Genomic DNA, 17,457 nt, shown 5'->3' on the forward strand with positions numbered 1-17,457 from the left:
GTAAATATTATGAAATATGTCCATTTGTATTTGGCTTAAATTTAGCAAAGGTTTTCATACTCTAAATTCAAGTGAATTTCTCCTAGTTGAAATTCATAACAAGTCTTATTAATCAACTCGATGTAGTTTCTGACGTTCTGATGGATTGACGTCATTTATTACTCTAACTTTGGGGGAGAAGTAGAACTGAAAGTTAGAACACTTATACAACTATAACTATTCCATTTAAAAGTATAACTGCTTGTTGTGGGATTTCGGACATTTGCATCTAGGTAGGCACCGTCTACTGATTCCATAATATTATTATAAAATCAAACAGCAGCACCAGAATCAGCTCTAGGATCATAATAGGTGCCGAAATTGATGTCGCATTGATGAAGGGATACTTAATATTCCTTGAAATGTCTACTCGTATCTTCGGTGGTGGGTCCTCATTATCAATTTACTCATTTTAAATGATATATATAATAATATCCGTGGAAAGGTTTCGGTATTCTTATTCAGACGGTACATTTAAATCTTGTATAAATAAAGGACCCGCAATTTTTATCACATTAGATCAATTCAGAATAAGGCTCTATCTACCCCTCTACTAAGCCGTCTGACCTCTGCATCTAATTAAGCTTTAACGTGGATATAAACTTCAGCTGGCCCGTAAATATTCGCAAGGCCTTTAAATTTACATATTAACCTAAACATTTACCTTACAAACCTTAAATTTATGGCTTAGAATATTTTTGCTTATTTCAAAAAAAAATTAAGTAAGCTTTCCGTCGCTAGATGGCGTTAAATGTATTTTAAATCTCGCTATTGCTTTTTAATTTTAAATATTGAAGTATCAACAAAAATGAAACGATTGAGAAACCAGAACCCTGTAGCTTTTTGTAAGGATAGATTACAGTTCCGAAAAATTGTTGAGCAGTACAGAACATGTTCAAAGGTATACTGTGTTGGATTGATTTCACGGACGTCTTATAAATGTAACAGACTTAAGCATGTGTGTGTTTATATTAAATATATTTCCAAAATATCTATCGTGTACTTTATATGTGTGCGTGTTGTTAACATGTGTATGTGTGTCCGCGTGATCATAAACACTATCACTAACATTGTTTTATTAAAAGACTTCAAATAATGTGTGTAATAAAATTATTTATGACTGTTGCATCTTTATTTTATTACCAAATAATTTTGGTCAATGGTCTTCATTGAAGTTAATTAAATTGATATATTGCTTCTTCCTGGGAAAGCACGGTTAATTATAATTGTCAAATTTTGTTATATAATGATAAATAAAGATACTGATATCTCATTCATTAGTTGTTATTAGTTAATAAAACGTACATGAAACACTCACATTCACACTCCATTGAGTCTTGCCATTGAAAAATTTAACGTCTGATTTTTATTTGTTACAGAATTATGCAATGCAGCAACCAAGATCCAGGCTTCGTTCCGAGGCCATCAGGCCCGCAAGCAGACTCAAGTAGAGACCAAGACCAAGGAACAACAAGATAAGGTACTTTATACTTGAATATTAACCTCAAATATTTTTCTCCGGAATGTCTTAACAACACCATATCATTATATTGACATTGTATACTCCCATGACTTAGAAAGCATAAAAATCTGAAGCCATACTAAGTCTTAACATTTTCTAATCGTATTGAATTGCAGTATTATCATATTTCCAAAGGAAATAGAGGATTCACTAGTTTGAGAACATTTCAGTATAATTATTATCCTACACAGTTGAATAGTCTTTGCGGTTACCACTAATGGCAATAATTTTAGTGCAATTATATTAATGGCGTAATTGATGTGGACAGTTATGTACAGTTTTGAAGATAAGAGATTTCTTATGTTGGCTTCCTAAAACTTTTCTCATCAATTTTCCTCTAAATGATCCTTTCAGTAGTTCGTACTATAACATCAACTTTCTGTCCAATACTGCTACAAATATCTTATCTATCATCCGTCTTACGTTACGTTCTTGGAGTATTTTTTAAATGTGGTACGAGGCAAGCTTGTACTGGGTAATTGCTACTTTTTACTAAAATCTGAAATCAACTGGATGCGAGTAGCCGAAGATCGATTAGAGTGGCGAGCTATTGGAGAAGCCTTTTTCCAGCAGTGGACGAAAAAAGGCTGTTGATAATGATGATGATGACATCTAAAACCTACCACAATTAGTAGTTACATATTCAGATGCAATCAATGCAATTCTTCGATGTAATTGTTAAAATTTGATATTATCAAAGAACCAATTTTAACATATAGCCTATATTTTAGTGAACAGCTCATTCATAGATCAGTATCAAGTGAAGTAGGTCAGAAATATTAATTAATACGAGCAATGTTTAGGATATGGTCATCTCATTCAACGTCCAACTGACTACTACCTATTAAGAATGATTTTGGTATAACGTTTTAGTTCTTTAAAGAGATTTTCTTTAAAATGAATATCTTCGTCTATTACATAATGTATGTTTATTGATCTTGTCTATACATTTTTCATCACCTTCAAATATTCGTAATGTGTCATCGTATAAAGTTTGCACATTAAAATTGTTTGAAGAGTACTTTTAACATCAGTTTTGTTGGATAAGTTACCATTTGTTGAGAATATTGTTATTAACGTTATAAAATCCAATGTTTATTATGCCATATACTGGTTTTATCGATCTTGTTCAGCGAGTTGCTGATCATGAGTTTAATATCCAATTTATCCAACAGTGAGCTATTTTTTTCTGATGAGAAATTACTAGTCGGGGTTTCGAAGTGTATCCAAACAGTGATTACACTCCTATGTTTCTGGAAACACTTTTTCCAGTTGTGTTGGATTAAATGTCCTATCTGATTACGAGAGTTGTGACCTACAGAAACATACATTTGTGCGCTATAATTTTTCCAGCGCAGTCAGCTTGTCTCCCTTGAGAGTAAACGTATTAGTTTCAATGTCCTTTTGGACATAATTATCATGATTATTATCAACACAGTGGGTTGAAATATACCTAAAATAAATTCTGTAAAAATACTCGCCTAAATATTATTGTGTAGGGAGAAAATTTTTCAAGGTGTGATCGTCATGTCGTGTGTCTCTGGTATGTGTAATAATAGATATCGCTCGCTTTATTCTCGTCTAAAGGGTTGATTGTAAGGTAGAAGAAATTAATCTTTTTTTTTCTTAAAGTAAAAACCATTTGAGGTTAAGTTTTATACCAAATTTCATCATAGTACCAAGCAGCAACATAGTTACTTTCCCATTTATATTAGCAAAGATGATTAATACGTATCTATACTAATTAGTGTCTACATTGATACTTCCATAACATAGAATAGTTTTAATTTTTATTTAATTAACAATAAATAGACAAGTGAAAAGATGGAACAGCTAAGATCACTTCTATTACAGAATAAATACTCGATACCGTTTATAAAAGATACAAGCCTTTAATCTTGAAGAAAGTGGTCATTTTAAAAACTTAATTCGCGTCTAAGCCCTAATGGCGCTTTAGTTCCAGATATTAGTATGTTGGTTGTCTGTTATGGGTGTGGTCGTATTACAGAGTTGTCGTAAATATAAAATAATATTAAAGATATTTTTTTGTTTTTATAAATATGTGTCTACAGTTTATTTATTTTTTGGATTTAGCAAGGATGTGGTTGAAAACCGTAATGAAAATGAAAACCGATAAAAACACATAATACTTTATAAAAAAAATATTTAAGCACATGCCTTTCGTTTAATGCTTTTACACCAAATTAATGAGTGAAATTTGTAACATTTGGTACCCTTTAAAGTAAAAGATACAAAAAATCGAATAGGTTCTAAAGAAATCAATAATAAAAAAAAATGTGTGTTAGCAAGAAGATCAACACGTCATCAAATTTAACACCTCATCAAATTGCCACCACGACAAAAGGATCCCGGTTATTTATCGCAGAGAATCGGAATTGCGGTATCATGTGGAAATACTGCGAGCATTACACCGCTGTTATAAATGATCATGATTTATTGTTTTTAATTTTGATCTCTATACATATTCAATTAAGGTTTTGATTTCCTTAATTGATATTAATGACAAGCTACCCAGGCAGTAACTTTTTCTGCTCCCTGAAATTATTTCTTTATTAAATCATAATAATTTAGTAAATTTATATACATTTAAGCTAAAGTGTGCGGCTCAGAATCTTTCCATAACTGATCATCAAAGTGCAGCCAGCTATTGCCCCATAATGAGACAAAATTCTGCTTACGCTATTCTCATATATGAGAATGAGGGTCGATTTATTTTTGTTATATTAAAATTATAACAATTTCTAATCAGAGAAACTAGAAAAAACTGGATTTAACTGGATTTTTGCTTAAAGCAAACAATATCCATACCCATCGATCTGACAAAACAAAATTAGCTTCTAACGACACATACCTTTGCTTGTATTACAAAAAAACCTTTATAAGTATATATCTCATATATAAAGCTGAAGATAGAGCTGACTTATCTCTGGATCTATATAATTTATTAAGAATAAAATATAGATTATATAACATAGCGCTACGACACACAAGGGACGGAGCAGCGTCGTTGGATGCTGGAAGCCGTGTGAAACAGTAAATCTTTGGTATAAAACTGAAGGGTATATAAGGTTAAGGGCATTAATAGTTATCTACGAGAAAGATTTGGCAAAATATTTTTTTTTTCCCCAGATATTATCTGATTTCACACGTATTACATTAATGGCTGACAAGTACCCAAACATATTACCTAATCCAGCTAACCGAATAAAAAATTTGTATATATACATGCTGGCCATGCCGAGATGGCCCAGTGGTTAAAATGCATCTTAACCGATGATTTCTGGTTCAAACCCAAGCAAGCACCACTATATATTGTGCTTAATTTGTGTTTATAATTCATCTCGTGCTCGGCGGTGAAGGAAAACATCGTGAGGAAACCTGTATGTGTTAGGTTTCAAAGAAATTCTGCCACATGTTATTCCACCTACTTGCATTTGAACAGCGTGGTGGAATATGTTCCAAATCTTCTCCTCAAAGGGAGGTGTCCACCTTAGCCCAGCAGTGGGAAATTTACAGGCTGTTGTTGTTGTTGCTGTAAATGATAACCAATAAATGAGAGGCAAGACGTACCCATTTCACAGTACAACTCGTACTGTTCCTGTGTAACTGTTATGTGATCCTCAGCGGGCGATATGATCGCACTGCTCAAATCCGGATTTACGTCACGACCGTTCGGATATAGATAACTAGAAAAAAAAGTTTGTATGATAAAAAAAATACAGAAAAAGAAGTTGAGGCGGTATCAATAGCGATGGAAAAATGTCGCAGTTTCGATCCTGACCACATACTGTTTTCCTTAATAGCACAAGACCACAAGCTATAGACGAAATTAGAGGCTAAATAGTAGGCTTAACATTTCCTTCAAATGAGATATTGCTACTATTCTAGATGTTATTTAAAAAAATCGTAATAATCTCACACAGTGAAATCAATTAATAAAATCCTACTTTACCCCAAATTTACAAAACTAACGAAATCAAATATTTACTCAGTATTTTTTTTTATTTTAAAAGTAAATAATTCAATTTCAATGTAATATTATTATACACATAATCCTATTAAACGGTTTTGAAACAATTAGAATTTCATAGATGTATGTAATCGCAATTTATTTTCATCAACAAAAAGATATCTTTCTTTCATTAAATGTAAATTCACACACGATACATACATGTTCGCACGCACACACGCATCCACGCACGCACGCACACATACACGCACGCACGCACACATACACGCACACACAGATAGCTATAAAGCAATAATTGGACTCACAATCCTTCTCTATAACCGTCCAATAGCGCCTGCACTAAACTCTTGTTCTGCGGTATAGTCTGTAATATTTCACCATCGACTGTGACGTAGCCGATAGCCCACTGGCCGAGCCGTGTACAGGACAATCTGAAAAAATATATATACATTTTCAACTCTATGTATTACACGTTAAGGTTCATTTTGAACAATGACTGAAAAGAGGTTTCAATTATATTCTTTTATTAGTTCAGTTTTTTTTGTAGCTTAGCAAAGCAGTGAGAAATTTACAGACTTGTGGTGGTGGTTGGTATATATATATATATATATATATATATATATAGGTCAGCGAGTGATTTTTTTTAAAAGCCTGAATGGCAAATGAATCTCTTCAATCACCTACACAAACATTAGCGCTGTAAGAAATAAATGTACCACTAACCTTGGAAAATAAGACATTACGGCCCTGCCTGCTCATATAACTACATATGGGCTCGGTCACCTTTCAATTTTGGCGGTAGAATATACGTAGAGTTATGGCTGGTAGACTAAACGGAATTGCACTAACCACCAAACACGTAGTTAATATTTATAACAACATTATTCAACGGTACTTCCGTTTTTTCAAATTTAGAACGCGACGTATTTTGTAATTCAAAAAGAGCTCGTACCCTACAAACTGATTGCAATTCCACTTAAATAAAGCTAGATGGCAGTCACAGAAGATGAAATTATAATAAACTTCCTGAATATTTAAAATAAAAATTGTAAATTCTATTTATGAATAAAAAGGTTTTATATCGTTCCACTTTTCATTATGTTAACATAATGTTATCAACTCATAGAAGTAAAAAGTAAAACTAGTACTGTCATTATTTGGAAGTGACAAAGTTACGTCGTTCTTTATGTCTGGTATACTGATTTTTTTTTAATTTCAAAATTTGCGCTTAGTAAAAAATATTGATTCTAAATTCAAAAATTCATACTTCTATTTATTTCGAGTAGGAATTAATTTTAATCGTATAAACCTGTTAATTATTGTTTTGAGAGATAAATTTAACGTTGGACTGAAATATTAATCATACGCTACAAATGTGCTACGAAAAAAGACTCGTAAGAGAAACGTCAAACTTGCAGAATTTTAAAACAACGAGTACGACAAGCAAATAAAAACTCATTAAAAATGCTTTCGAAAATTACTATAAAGGATTCGTTTGTGAAAAATTCGAGCTAATTTTAAATTCATTTCGAGCTCGTATTTTTAAAGCAACGCGACAAACTGACAGCTACGAGCTATAATAACTCGAGTCTGTGAGAATAGATTTATAATATTTTACGTTGTAGGATCTTTTAAACCAGATAATAAAAAAAGTTTACTTAAATTTTACTGGCCTTTGCTGTACGTGATACATCGTTTGCAGTTGTTTTATCTGCAAACTTATTACTCTGTATATAGTTTCAATCATTCAACCATTGAACTGCCATTTTAATAAGCTATCTTGATAGGGCCGACTGAAGTGAAGGAACGAGGAGATGTAGATTACAAAATAGAAGGAACTCATCCTACTATTTTGTAATCTACATCTCCTGGTTCTATACATTGACGACCTCCGTGGTCGAGTAGTGTACACCGGTTTTCATGGTACGCCACTCCGAGGTCCCGGGTTTGATTCCCAGGTCTGGGTGTTTGTGGTACCGTCGTTACTTCGGATTTTCCATAACACAAGTGCCTTACCTACTTACATTGGGATCAGAGTAATGTATGTGATGTTGTCCAATATTTATTTGTTTATTACATTACTTTATACTGAAGTTCTTTTAAGGCTTCGTCAATAGTGATAAAACCGCAACTACAGCGGATTATTTCTATTTTCTATAAATAAAACAGTGTACGTGACGTGAGCGGATTGGTTGTGACACTGCTGTCACAATTGTGTTTATTTTTTTCTGAACGATGTCAGCCATTTGTACCGGACATGTAGTTCAGAAGAAATTGTGCACACACAATAGTATTTTATCTTCTCCCTCCCTCATTATCTGGTGGACAGGAAATTCTAATGACGGGAAATAGTGTAGTCATAGGAGCAAAGGCTTTACGTGCTTTCCAAGGCACGGGACAAAATATAACATTCCATAATTTGGGCTGTTTTTGAAATTGCATGAGAACGTTTGAGCACAATTATTTTCTACCAATAATTTTTCCTTTATATTTAAAAATTTAAGAAGAAATTCACCAAAAATAAAGATTTTTGTCTGTTTTTATTTTTGTTCCGTACTTTATTCAGTTCATAAGAACTTTAAATCATCATATTATACGTGTATCTCGTGCTTAGCGATGAAGGAAAACATCGTGAGGAAACCTGCATGTGACAAATTTCATAGAAATTCTGCCACATGTGTATTCCACCAACCCGCATTGGAACAGCGTGGTGGAATATGTTCCAAACCTTCTCCTCAAAGGGAGAGGAGGCTTTAACCCAGCAGTGGGAATTTACGGCCTGTTGTTGTTGTTGTTGTTGTTATTGTTATCGTTATCCTGCTTAGAAGTCAACATAATGGAAATATTTTTCTAATGATATAGATTTCCATTAGACATTGATAAATCATTGTTAAAAACTGTTAGCGCTGTTGTACTGCCATATCGCAATACGGTTTACTATTTAGTGCAGCGAATTGCGGTTTACACGCGGCTGCGTTGCGGTTTTTATACGTATGTATATATGAGTATATCCAGCGCTGGTTTGGTCGTATTGTCATATACGTGAAGCTATGTTATGTAGACTGTCAAGTATAAGTTGGCGTTCCTGTGGCAGCTGCTACACCTTTGTTTTGCCACTTTTTTGTTTATTTTACCAATATCTCCCTAGAAAATAATTCTCTACGTCTCATTTTTAATAGATTTTGGGTAAGTATTCTTAATAATAAAACAAATAAGATATTAAATGAACATTAAATATTAGTACATGTTTTTGCTAAAGCAGTAAAACTATTTTTGACAGGAAAAAGTTTTTAGTGTAAAAAATACAAGTATTTTATCTGTCACCGGAAGATCACAAAATTCGTTAGATTCCAATCTGTCTCGTCAGATTGAAAACTGTCGAAATATTGTGAACCGGAAATATGTAATTTAAAGCATTATTTTTCGCTATATTGTAACATATACAAAGCTATAAAATACTTCGTAATCTTACAAAGTTAATCTACAACAAGCTATAACCAAAAAAATATCCCACATATCCTTTTCTATTTTTTTTTTTTACTATTTCCAACCGACACGGATTCATTCGTAGGCGGTTTAAATGTATTTTTTTTTTATTTTGCTAACCTCCCCTTTTATATTTATTACTCGGCACAGTCGGTGGGTCCTAAAAAAATTATAACATTCAATATTCAAGGCTAGCTCAATCAATCATGAAATTTTCCTTAGAATTTGATAGGGGTAAAGTAAGGATAAGGTAAATTAACTTAATCATTAAGTTCCCCCTCCCTTCCTTTTCGAGAAGGTAAAGCCAGCACAAACTACTATACTATACATACTTAGTTACTGCTATAACTAAAATGAAATAATATTTGTTGATACTTACCATTTGCTTATAAAGGGATGCCTTGTAAATGAAAATCGCTGACCTCACCCTGAGCCCTCAGGCTATTGACCTACAAGCATGACACTCGGCTGAAAGGGAAATGCGAGTTAACAATTATTTTTAATAAGTGTTGCCACTAATTAAAAATATTTGAAAGCTTTTGAGATCGTTGATTGGCTTGAAGTTAAATTAAATATAGAACGATATTATAATTACTTATCTCTAGTCTGATATAAGATATCTCTTATTCAACCCTCCAAGATAACACATACATATTTATTGAGTAAAAATGTATTTTGTTTAACCAAAGACATAATATGATGTATATACCTTAATGGCCTGAGATAGCCTAGTGGTTAGAACAGGTGCATCTTAACCAATGATTGCGGATTCAAACTCAATCACCAATATATATTGTGTTTATAATTCATCTCGTGCTCGGCAGTGAAGGAAAACATCGCGAGACAACCTGCCACATGTTCTTTACTTTTTTACTTAACATACCTTAATTATTTGATGACAACTATAATATATGACAATTATTAAACCTTGTATTCAATTTAAATGCTCACTTTACTTATATATTTTTCTATGTTCTAATAATATTAATAAAACAATATAATAGTATCTATTTTCAGGACAAACCACAGCATATATGTAATGGGTTAGCTTACTAATTAACTTGATAAATAAAGTTTAAAAATTAAATTGATCGTCATTATATGATAGTATATTTAGGGAAAATTTGTTTACTAATAACTTTAAATTGAATCATGAATATTACCAGGTGCTTTTATGGAAATCCAATTATGATTCAATTTTATCACATCAAGTTTTTATTCTTTAATTAAATATATTTTTTTCTTTCACAGGAAGACATAGAGAAGATTGATCTGGCAGATCCAGATCTCAACAAAGCCGCTACTAAGATCCAAGCCTCGTTCCGAGGTCACAAAGTGCGTAAAGACACCACCAACTAGGGTGGCCATGCATTCTTCTCATTACAGGATAATCCTTTGTATGTATGCCCTTGAAAACGGACGTATAGAATCATTCCATTTATAAATAATTTAATAAAACATATTGCACTTTAAGAATTTTAACACTTATTATGTTTATATTTTAATATTCTTAGAATCCACTGCCAGTTGTTTCTCGACATACATACAATCGATGGTAAAGATATCGTTAATTTTTAACGATATATATGTACTCATAAATGCTATGTCAATTGTCTACCAAAAATAAAAGAATGTTAACCTTTTTTTCCGACGATTATCAGAAGTAGTCAATTGACGTGTAAAATGATTACGGATATGTAGAGAAGATGAGAATTGAATTAATAATAATTATATTAAAATTGTAATAATTATTATGTAGGTAACTGTCCCATTTTTTCTATATCGATTAGTGGTCAACCTACTTCATGAAAATAAAAATTAAATTGTAATTATGTTCGTATATTTGACAGCTTGTAATCTCATTTACCAAAGATTTTTGTTTAAGTTTTTTCGTAATAATTTATTTTAGTGTAGTTCTAAGATACGTAGTTTAGACATTATCGCTGATGCTTAATATTATTAATTAATTAACAATATTATTTATTACATTCCGTGTTATTTCTCAAACGTTTCAATGCAAAAAAAAATATGTGAAAATTCGCCATTTTTTCGTGTAAATTGCCGTTATTTAAGAATTATATTGAATCAAATATATTATTCGCCTACATTAAAATGTGTTTTATTTTATTTTACAAATAATCTTTAAAAATAAACCTTAACCGAGATGGTTCAGTGATAAGAACAAACGAATCTTAACCGAATAATACTGTTTCAACACCAACTCTGACTAATCTATACATATTATAATAAAATTTGAGTGTCTGTTTGTAATATTAAAATAGCCCCTTTTTACTCAATGTAAATGTAATACAATAAACGGTACATATGTATAACAAAATCACATTTTTTACAACATTTGTCGGTCTGTCTGTCTGTTTGTTTCTGCTAGTCTCTGGAACAGCTGCACCGATTTTGACAGAAATTTCACTGACAGATAACCGATATAATAGGGAGTAACTTAAGCTAAAATAATATTTCTTTTTTGTTAAATTCAAACGCGTACAAGTTCGAGGCCACAGCTAGTTTCTAATATATCAGACGATTCTGTAAGGATTAATAATTTCTATCTCAAAAAACATTGAGGCAACTTACCTGCTTCGTATAGCTTCGTTCGCCCTGGGTGAACTGAGGTGAACTATTTCAGTTCAAATGGCCATTAAATCTCACAAATCAGTTAATCTCTCAACGAACAATGTATTGCTTCTTACGTTTTAAGGGCGAATGACATTACAGGCACAATGAACAGCTTAGGCCCCTAAGACTTTACCCACAACCCAAAGGCTCATACTGTTAACAATGACATCCAATAGAAGAGGGTACCACTTATCATCTACATAGTCAAACCATTTCATAGTTTACCACAAAATATTTCATGGAGTTTGGAAATACTGTAAAAATATCTATCCCAAGAATTTTATTGTTGAAATAAAAAGAGAGCAATACAAATTAATGGTAGCCATTTTTCCATCATGGCGGAAAATTCGAAAAGAACTCCACTCAGAATTGGAAACTGATAAAAACAAGAAAACAAACCAACTTTGAATATGATAATGGTTTATCATGATAATAATAATCGTTACGTAAAATCGAGTTTCCGAGTTGACACGAATAACAATGACGGAGCCCGAAGTATAACTTTGTTTTTGTTGACGATTATTATCCGGCCTTTGATGTGGGCTTAGGAAGATTTGACCTACATAATTGTGTCGCATAATAGATATTCCGGTCGAGCTCATAGCTTAAATCAAGCAAGATATATTTCATTATTAGGTTCGAAGGTTTCGTTTATTTTAATTTTATTACATAAAGATAATTTAATAGATATAATTTATTTTGTTATTAATTTCAGACATAGAATATCAAATGTCCTTATCAAATTATTTAACAAAAACAATATAAATAGAATAAAGGTCAAATAAGCTACACTAAAACTGTTTTAATTTTTTCCAATTATTTTCTTTTTGTTTTATTATAACTTGACGTTATTTAGTAAATTTGTATATGTCAGATTTGTTTATGAAAGTGAGTTGATCAGTACAAAAAAAAAATCAATTAATAAGCTGATACATTTAAACCGACTAACGTAAAAGCTTTCAAATTCAAGTAATTCAAAATCAAGTAATTTAAATTTTAAATTTATTTCGAATCTTTGTTTTGTGAGGTATTATTTCAACCCTTATCAACGTCAGGAAGCAACTCTCTCATCCGTTAGATCTATTCCCAATGCCATCCATCGAGATAAATTTAATCCAATTATATTAATCTGTGCAGTAAATACCAATATTATAAAATATAAGCCGAGGTGGCCCAGTGGTTAAAATGTGCTTAATTTAAATAAATGAATGAAAACATCGTGAGTACACCTTCATTTGTCTAATTTCGTAGAAATTCTGGCACATGTGTATTTCGCCAATACGTATTGGAAACAGCGTGGTGGAATATGTTCCAATCCTTCTCAAAAGGAGAGGAAGCCCTAGCCCGGCAGTGGAAAATTTACAGGCTGTTCTTGTTGTTATTGTTGTTGAGGAAATATATCTGACTGACTGTTACATTTTCACGGTTAATTACACTTACGAATTTGGTATGAAGCAAATTTGGGTCAAGTTTCTAGGAAGGAAATAGGACTTTCCACGTCAAAAAACCTATTGACAAGTCGTGTGCAGTATCATTGACAGTATGAACGTAGGCAATGTTTCATATTAAATATGTACATATAGACATTTAATTGCCAATATCAGGGTTATTTATGTGAGTGCGCGTATATAGAAACGATTATTCAGAAAATCGTAAATATTTAATTAAACGAATCAATTACACTGTTAAATTGACAAAAGTCATCAATATCGATTCATTGCTATATACACACCATACTCTAAATAAAATATTTTTTCTAAAAACTAACACCGACTTCAAAGTGATCACTAAAAAGTAATAAAATAATTTGATTTAAACTACTTTAATTTGATTTAACCATATACTAATGTTGAAAGAACTATCTGGTTACTCCTAGTAATTGAGGACTTAGCTTTCATCATCAGCTCAGCAGTATAATATTATAATTGCCAAATGCAAATACCAAGATAACTTCAGAAAATATGTAAAACACGGTACATGCCTATAAAATTTGAGGGTACCCCTCGATTTCTTCAAGGTCACATCATCAAACTCTGATATCCTCATCATGGTACCATTCCAGGAGTATCTTCTTTTTAACAAAAAAAAAAAAAATCATCAAAATCGGTTCATAAATGGCGAAGTAATCGGCGAACAAACTTAAAAATATATATATACCGGTCGAATTGAGAACACTCCTTTTTTTGAAGTCGCTTAACAAAATATGTCCAAAATAAAACTCCATATCCTTCAACGCTCAAAAGAATAATCTAGTCAATATATCAATAATCTTTTATTGTTTATAAAGAATATAAAAAAAATTATATCATTAAATAAAAGTCAGATTACAATATAAATATATAAATCACCGAATCTACAAAATAATAAATAAAATGTCGGATATAAGCGTTTCGTCGTATACGGGAAACCTTGAATGTAACCGTCGATCCAAGATGGCCGCCCCGCTTTGACGCGACGCTTCATTAGACTGCAGCCCAAATCCCATTGATACTCTTTTCCTACAAGTATCAATAAACAGCGTACCATGCGCCCTCATACATATTATTTTTGTGTCAAACTCATGGCGCCGCTTACTGTTAAGTGAACAGGCAGAAATCGACTCATAAGGAATATCTTCTATTAACATAAGAATTAATAACATTAAGTGTAAGTCATATATACAAATATAAATTAACAATAATTACTGCATAAATCTTGACCGCGTGGAATGGTGGCGAGAATGCTAGCAGCATTTCCCCGTTGAATCGCAATTCGGATCATCTGGGCAAAAATAAACCAGTTCTCCAGTCACCAGTGGAGTCAATAAGACGAAGTTATATTATACTTATTCTAGAGTGGAGGCCGCGTTTCGGCAAACGTAGTGTAGGACGTCCTCGGGCAAGGTGGAGTGACGGCTGGCAGGAGCTGGATGCGAGTAGCCCAAGAACGATCTCAGTGGCGTGCAATTGGAGAGGCCTATGTCCAGCAGTGGACGGAATTGGGCTGATTGATTGATATTATACTTTTAATTAAGCTTTTTGTACCACTTCACCAAGGGCCAAGCGTTTCGACGACAAATGGAACAAATAAGTAATTTTACATAAGACATGAATATTTAGATAAATTTTTTTTCTTCAGCTTTTTCCGCAGCGTAAATCTTCTATTACATAGTGTGTTCAACTTATTTTTTATTATCGTTTTAATATTAACTACAATTAATTTTTTCACTAATTATTATACTTAAAATGTGTTAAATGATTTTATTGTGTATGTTATTTTATTCGGGAGCAACTTTGAACCAACAACTGGTGTTCCACGATATTTCTTTTTAAATAAAAATATTAGAAATCCGCTCTCATATAAACTTTCCCTTCCTCGTAATTTGGGGTTGGAATTCAATGATAAATGTAAAATGATCAGCTGTATTTTATTACATAATCGAATACCCTGACACAGGAAGGATGTATTGACAATCGGATGAAAGATTTATGAGTCAGTCAGAAATACAAACAAAACATTAGCTTATAGGTAATTGATGATGTGTTGGAATATTTATGGTGTTTTTTACATGTGGTGGAGCTTTGCGCAAGGCAGTCTGGGTAGGTACCAACCATTCATCATAATCTAACAGTAAATTTCCCACTGCTGGGCTAAGGCTTCTCCCGTTAAGGAAAGGGGTTTTGGAAAATATTCCACCACGCTGTGCCAATGAGTTGGTGGAATACACATGTGGCAGAATTTCGATTAAATTAGATTCATGCAGATATATTTTCTCACGATGTTTTCCTTCACCGCCAAGCATAATATGAAATATAAACATAAATTAAGCACATATATACAGCGGTGCTTGCCTGGATTTGAACCCGAAATCATCGTTTAAGATGCACACGTTTGAACCACTAGCAGTAATAATAATGATTATTATAAATATAGAAAAATGAATGAATGAGTTCCAGCTCGAAAGGTAAAGCCAGTGTAAAATATAGGTACAAGGGACATTAAATTTTTTACACAGCTCAGGTTATTTGATAAAATTCCATACGGGGCAAATGTCTTGTCTCAATTCTCTGGTAAAATTTTCTTTTCTTCTATTTTGAAAGCATACCAATATTCTTAGATCATAATATTCTGATGTAAACGTTTATCATTCAGATAATAATCATAAAAGAAATTGTCTGATCCATATCTACGTTTTGTTATTTCAAGGATATAAAAAGGGTTGTTTCGAATCTTTTTTCATGTTCATTTGTCATGTCTGTATTTGCATAACTTCTGATAGAAGTACTGGGTATTGATCCCCTTTGGTTAGACCTATCTAGTTTGATCCAGTTACAAGTTAGAAGATCTTCGAAGCAATTTGTTGTGAGCTTTTTTATCTGTTTGTTTATTTTATCTTAAGTTCAACGAAACTTTTACGTCACGTACATTCAGATAAATGTGAATGTTATAGTCTTATCAGAACGGCCAAGACGGATTTAGATTAATGACTTTATTTTTAAATGTTGACAAAGAGTAACTATGACATAATATAATATAATAGTACTCAGTATTGTTGTGTTCTGGTTTGAAGGTTGAGTGAGCCAGTGTAACTACAGGCACAAGGGACATAACATCTTAGTTCCCAAGGTTGGTGGCACATTGATGATGTAAGGAATAGTTACTTAATATTTCTTACAGTTGTCTATGGGTGATAATGTCCACTTACCATCAAGTGGCCTATGTGCTCATCCGCCAACCAATACCATAAAAAAAAACTACTACGTGTTAAAGGCCTACTTGAATAACGTATATTATGATTTTGTTTTTTTGATTATACTTAACACAGAATAAATCTTGGTATTAATTACTATTAATTACTTTGAAGGTTTTCAGTAACTTAGTGCTAGGTATTTTAAGATTATAAGACTTTGTAGATCGATAGGTTTAGGTCTTCTTAGGAGTTCTGAGTGAAAGCCTGGTGATATCAACAAGCGGTTTCAAAGTCTTTTAAATTAATGTCATAATTTTACTTCCAGTTAACACTGCTTTAGAATTATAGACTATTAATAATTTGATAAGGAAATACTTCAGGAGAACAGGCTATATATTATTCGATACAAGATTTTATAGATGATAAAAAATCGTCGAGTTAATACCTGTTGACTTCCAAGCCGGATATATTAATTTAAATAATTATATTTACCCAACATGATTTTGTATTTTTTAAATGTTAAAAAAGAGTAACTACTGAGTTTCTTGCCGGTTCTTCTCGGTAGAATCTACTTTCCGAACCAGTGACAGCTTCACTTAATTGTAAAATGACGATTCTAAAGTGTTTGCAAAAGCCTACTTGAATAAAGTTTATTTTGATTTGATTTATATACCTGGTAATATAATTGATGCTGTAAATAATTATTATCCTAATAATGAAACCAATAAAATTATATATTCACTTGAAATAAGAAAAACCGATCCCACAAATTTATTATAAACGTTTTGCTAGTATCATCAACATGTAAATAAGAGTTAATTTTGTTTCATATACATAAACAAAAGACTTCTTTTCTATATATACACATAATATGAATGCCATCAATGTTCTAAGATCTATAATCCCACAAGTAAAGCCCTGTTATTTCTCGAGCACTCCAATGAAAAACGATAGAAAAAATATATCACAAAAATGGGTATAACATCAAAGTAGGCCAAAGTTTGTAAAAAGGGAGACAAATTTCCCGAGTCGTTTGAATATTGATATCTTAACAGATGTCGACATGTTCCTCTCAAATTTTCTCTTCGCCACCCTTTTTTTATACCGCTCACTGTC

At 32.2% G+C, this 17,457-nt stretch overlaps 1 protein-coding gene across 1 annotated transcript in view; it reads left to right on the plus strand.

The window, feature by feature from the left end:
- LOC124540617 (neuromodulin) overlaps window positions 1–11,111 on the plus strand; it is a 233,816-nt gene extending 222,705 nt beyond the window's left edge. Inside the window, exons 4-5 of the mRNA XM_047118285.1 lie at window positions 1,419–1,519; window positions 10,290–11,111. Coding sequence (XP_046974241.1) covers window positions 1,419–1,519; window positions 10,290–10,397 — 209 coding nt within the window. The 3' untranslated portion in view covers window positions 10,398–11,111. The remainder of the gene's footprint in view (window positions 1–1,418; window positions 1,520–10,289) is intronic.
- The last annotated feature ends 6,346 nt before the right edge of the window (window positions 11,112–17,457 follow it).

Source organism: Vanessa cardui, chromosome 26, assembly GCF_905220365.1.
Source record: "Vanessa cardui chromosome 26, ilVanCard2.1, whole genome shotgun sequence".
Taxonomy (NCBI): Eukaryota; Metazoa; Arthropoda; class Insecta; order Lepidoptera; family Nymphalidae; genus Vanessa; species Vanessa cardui.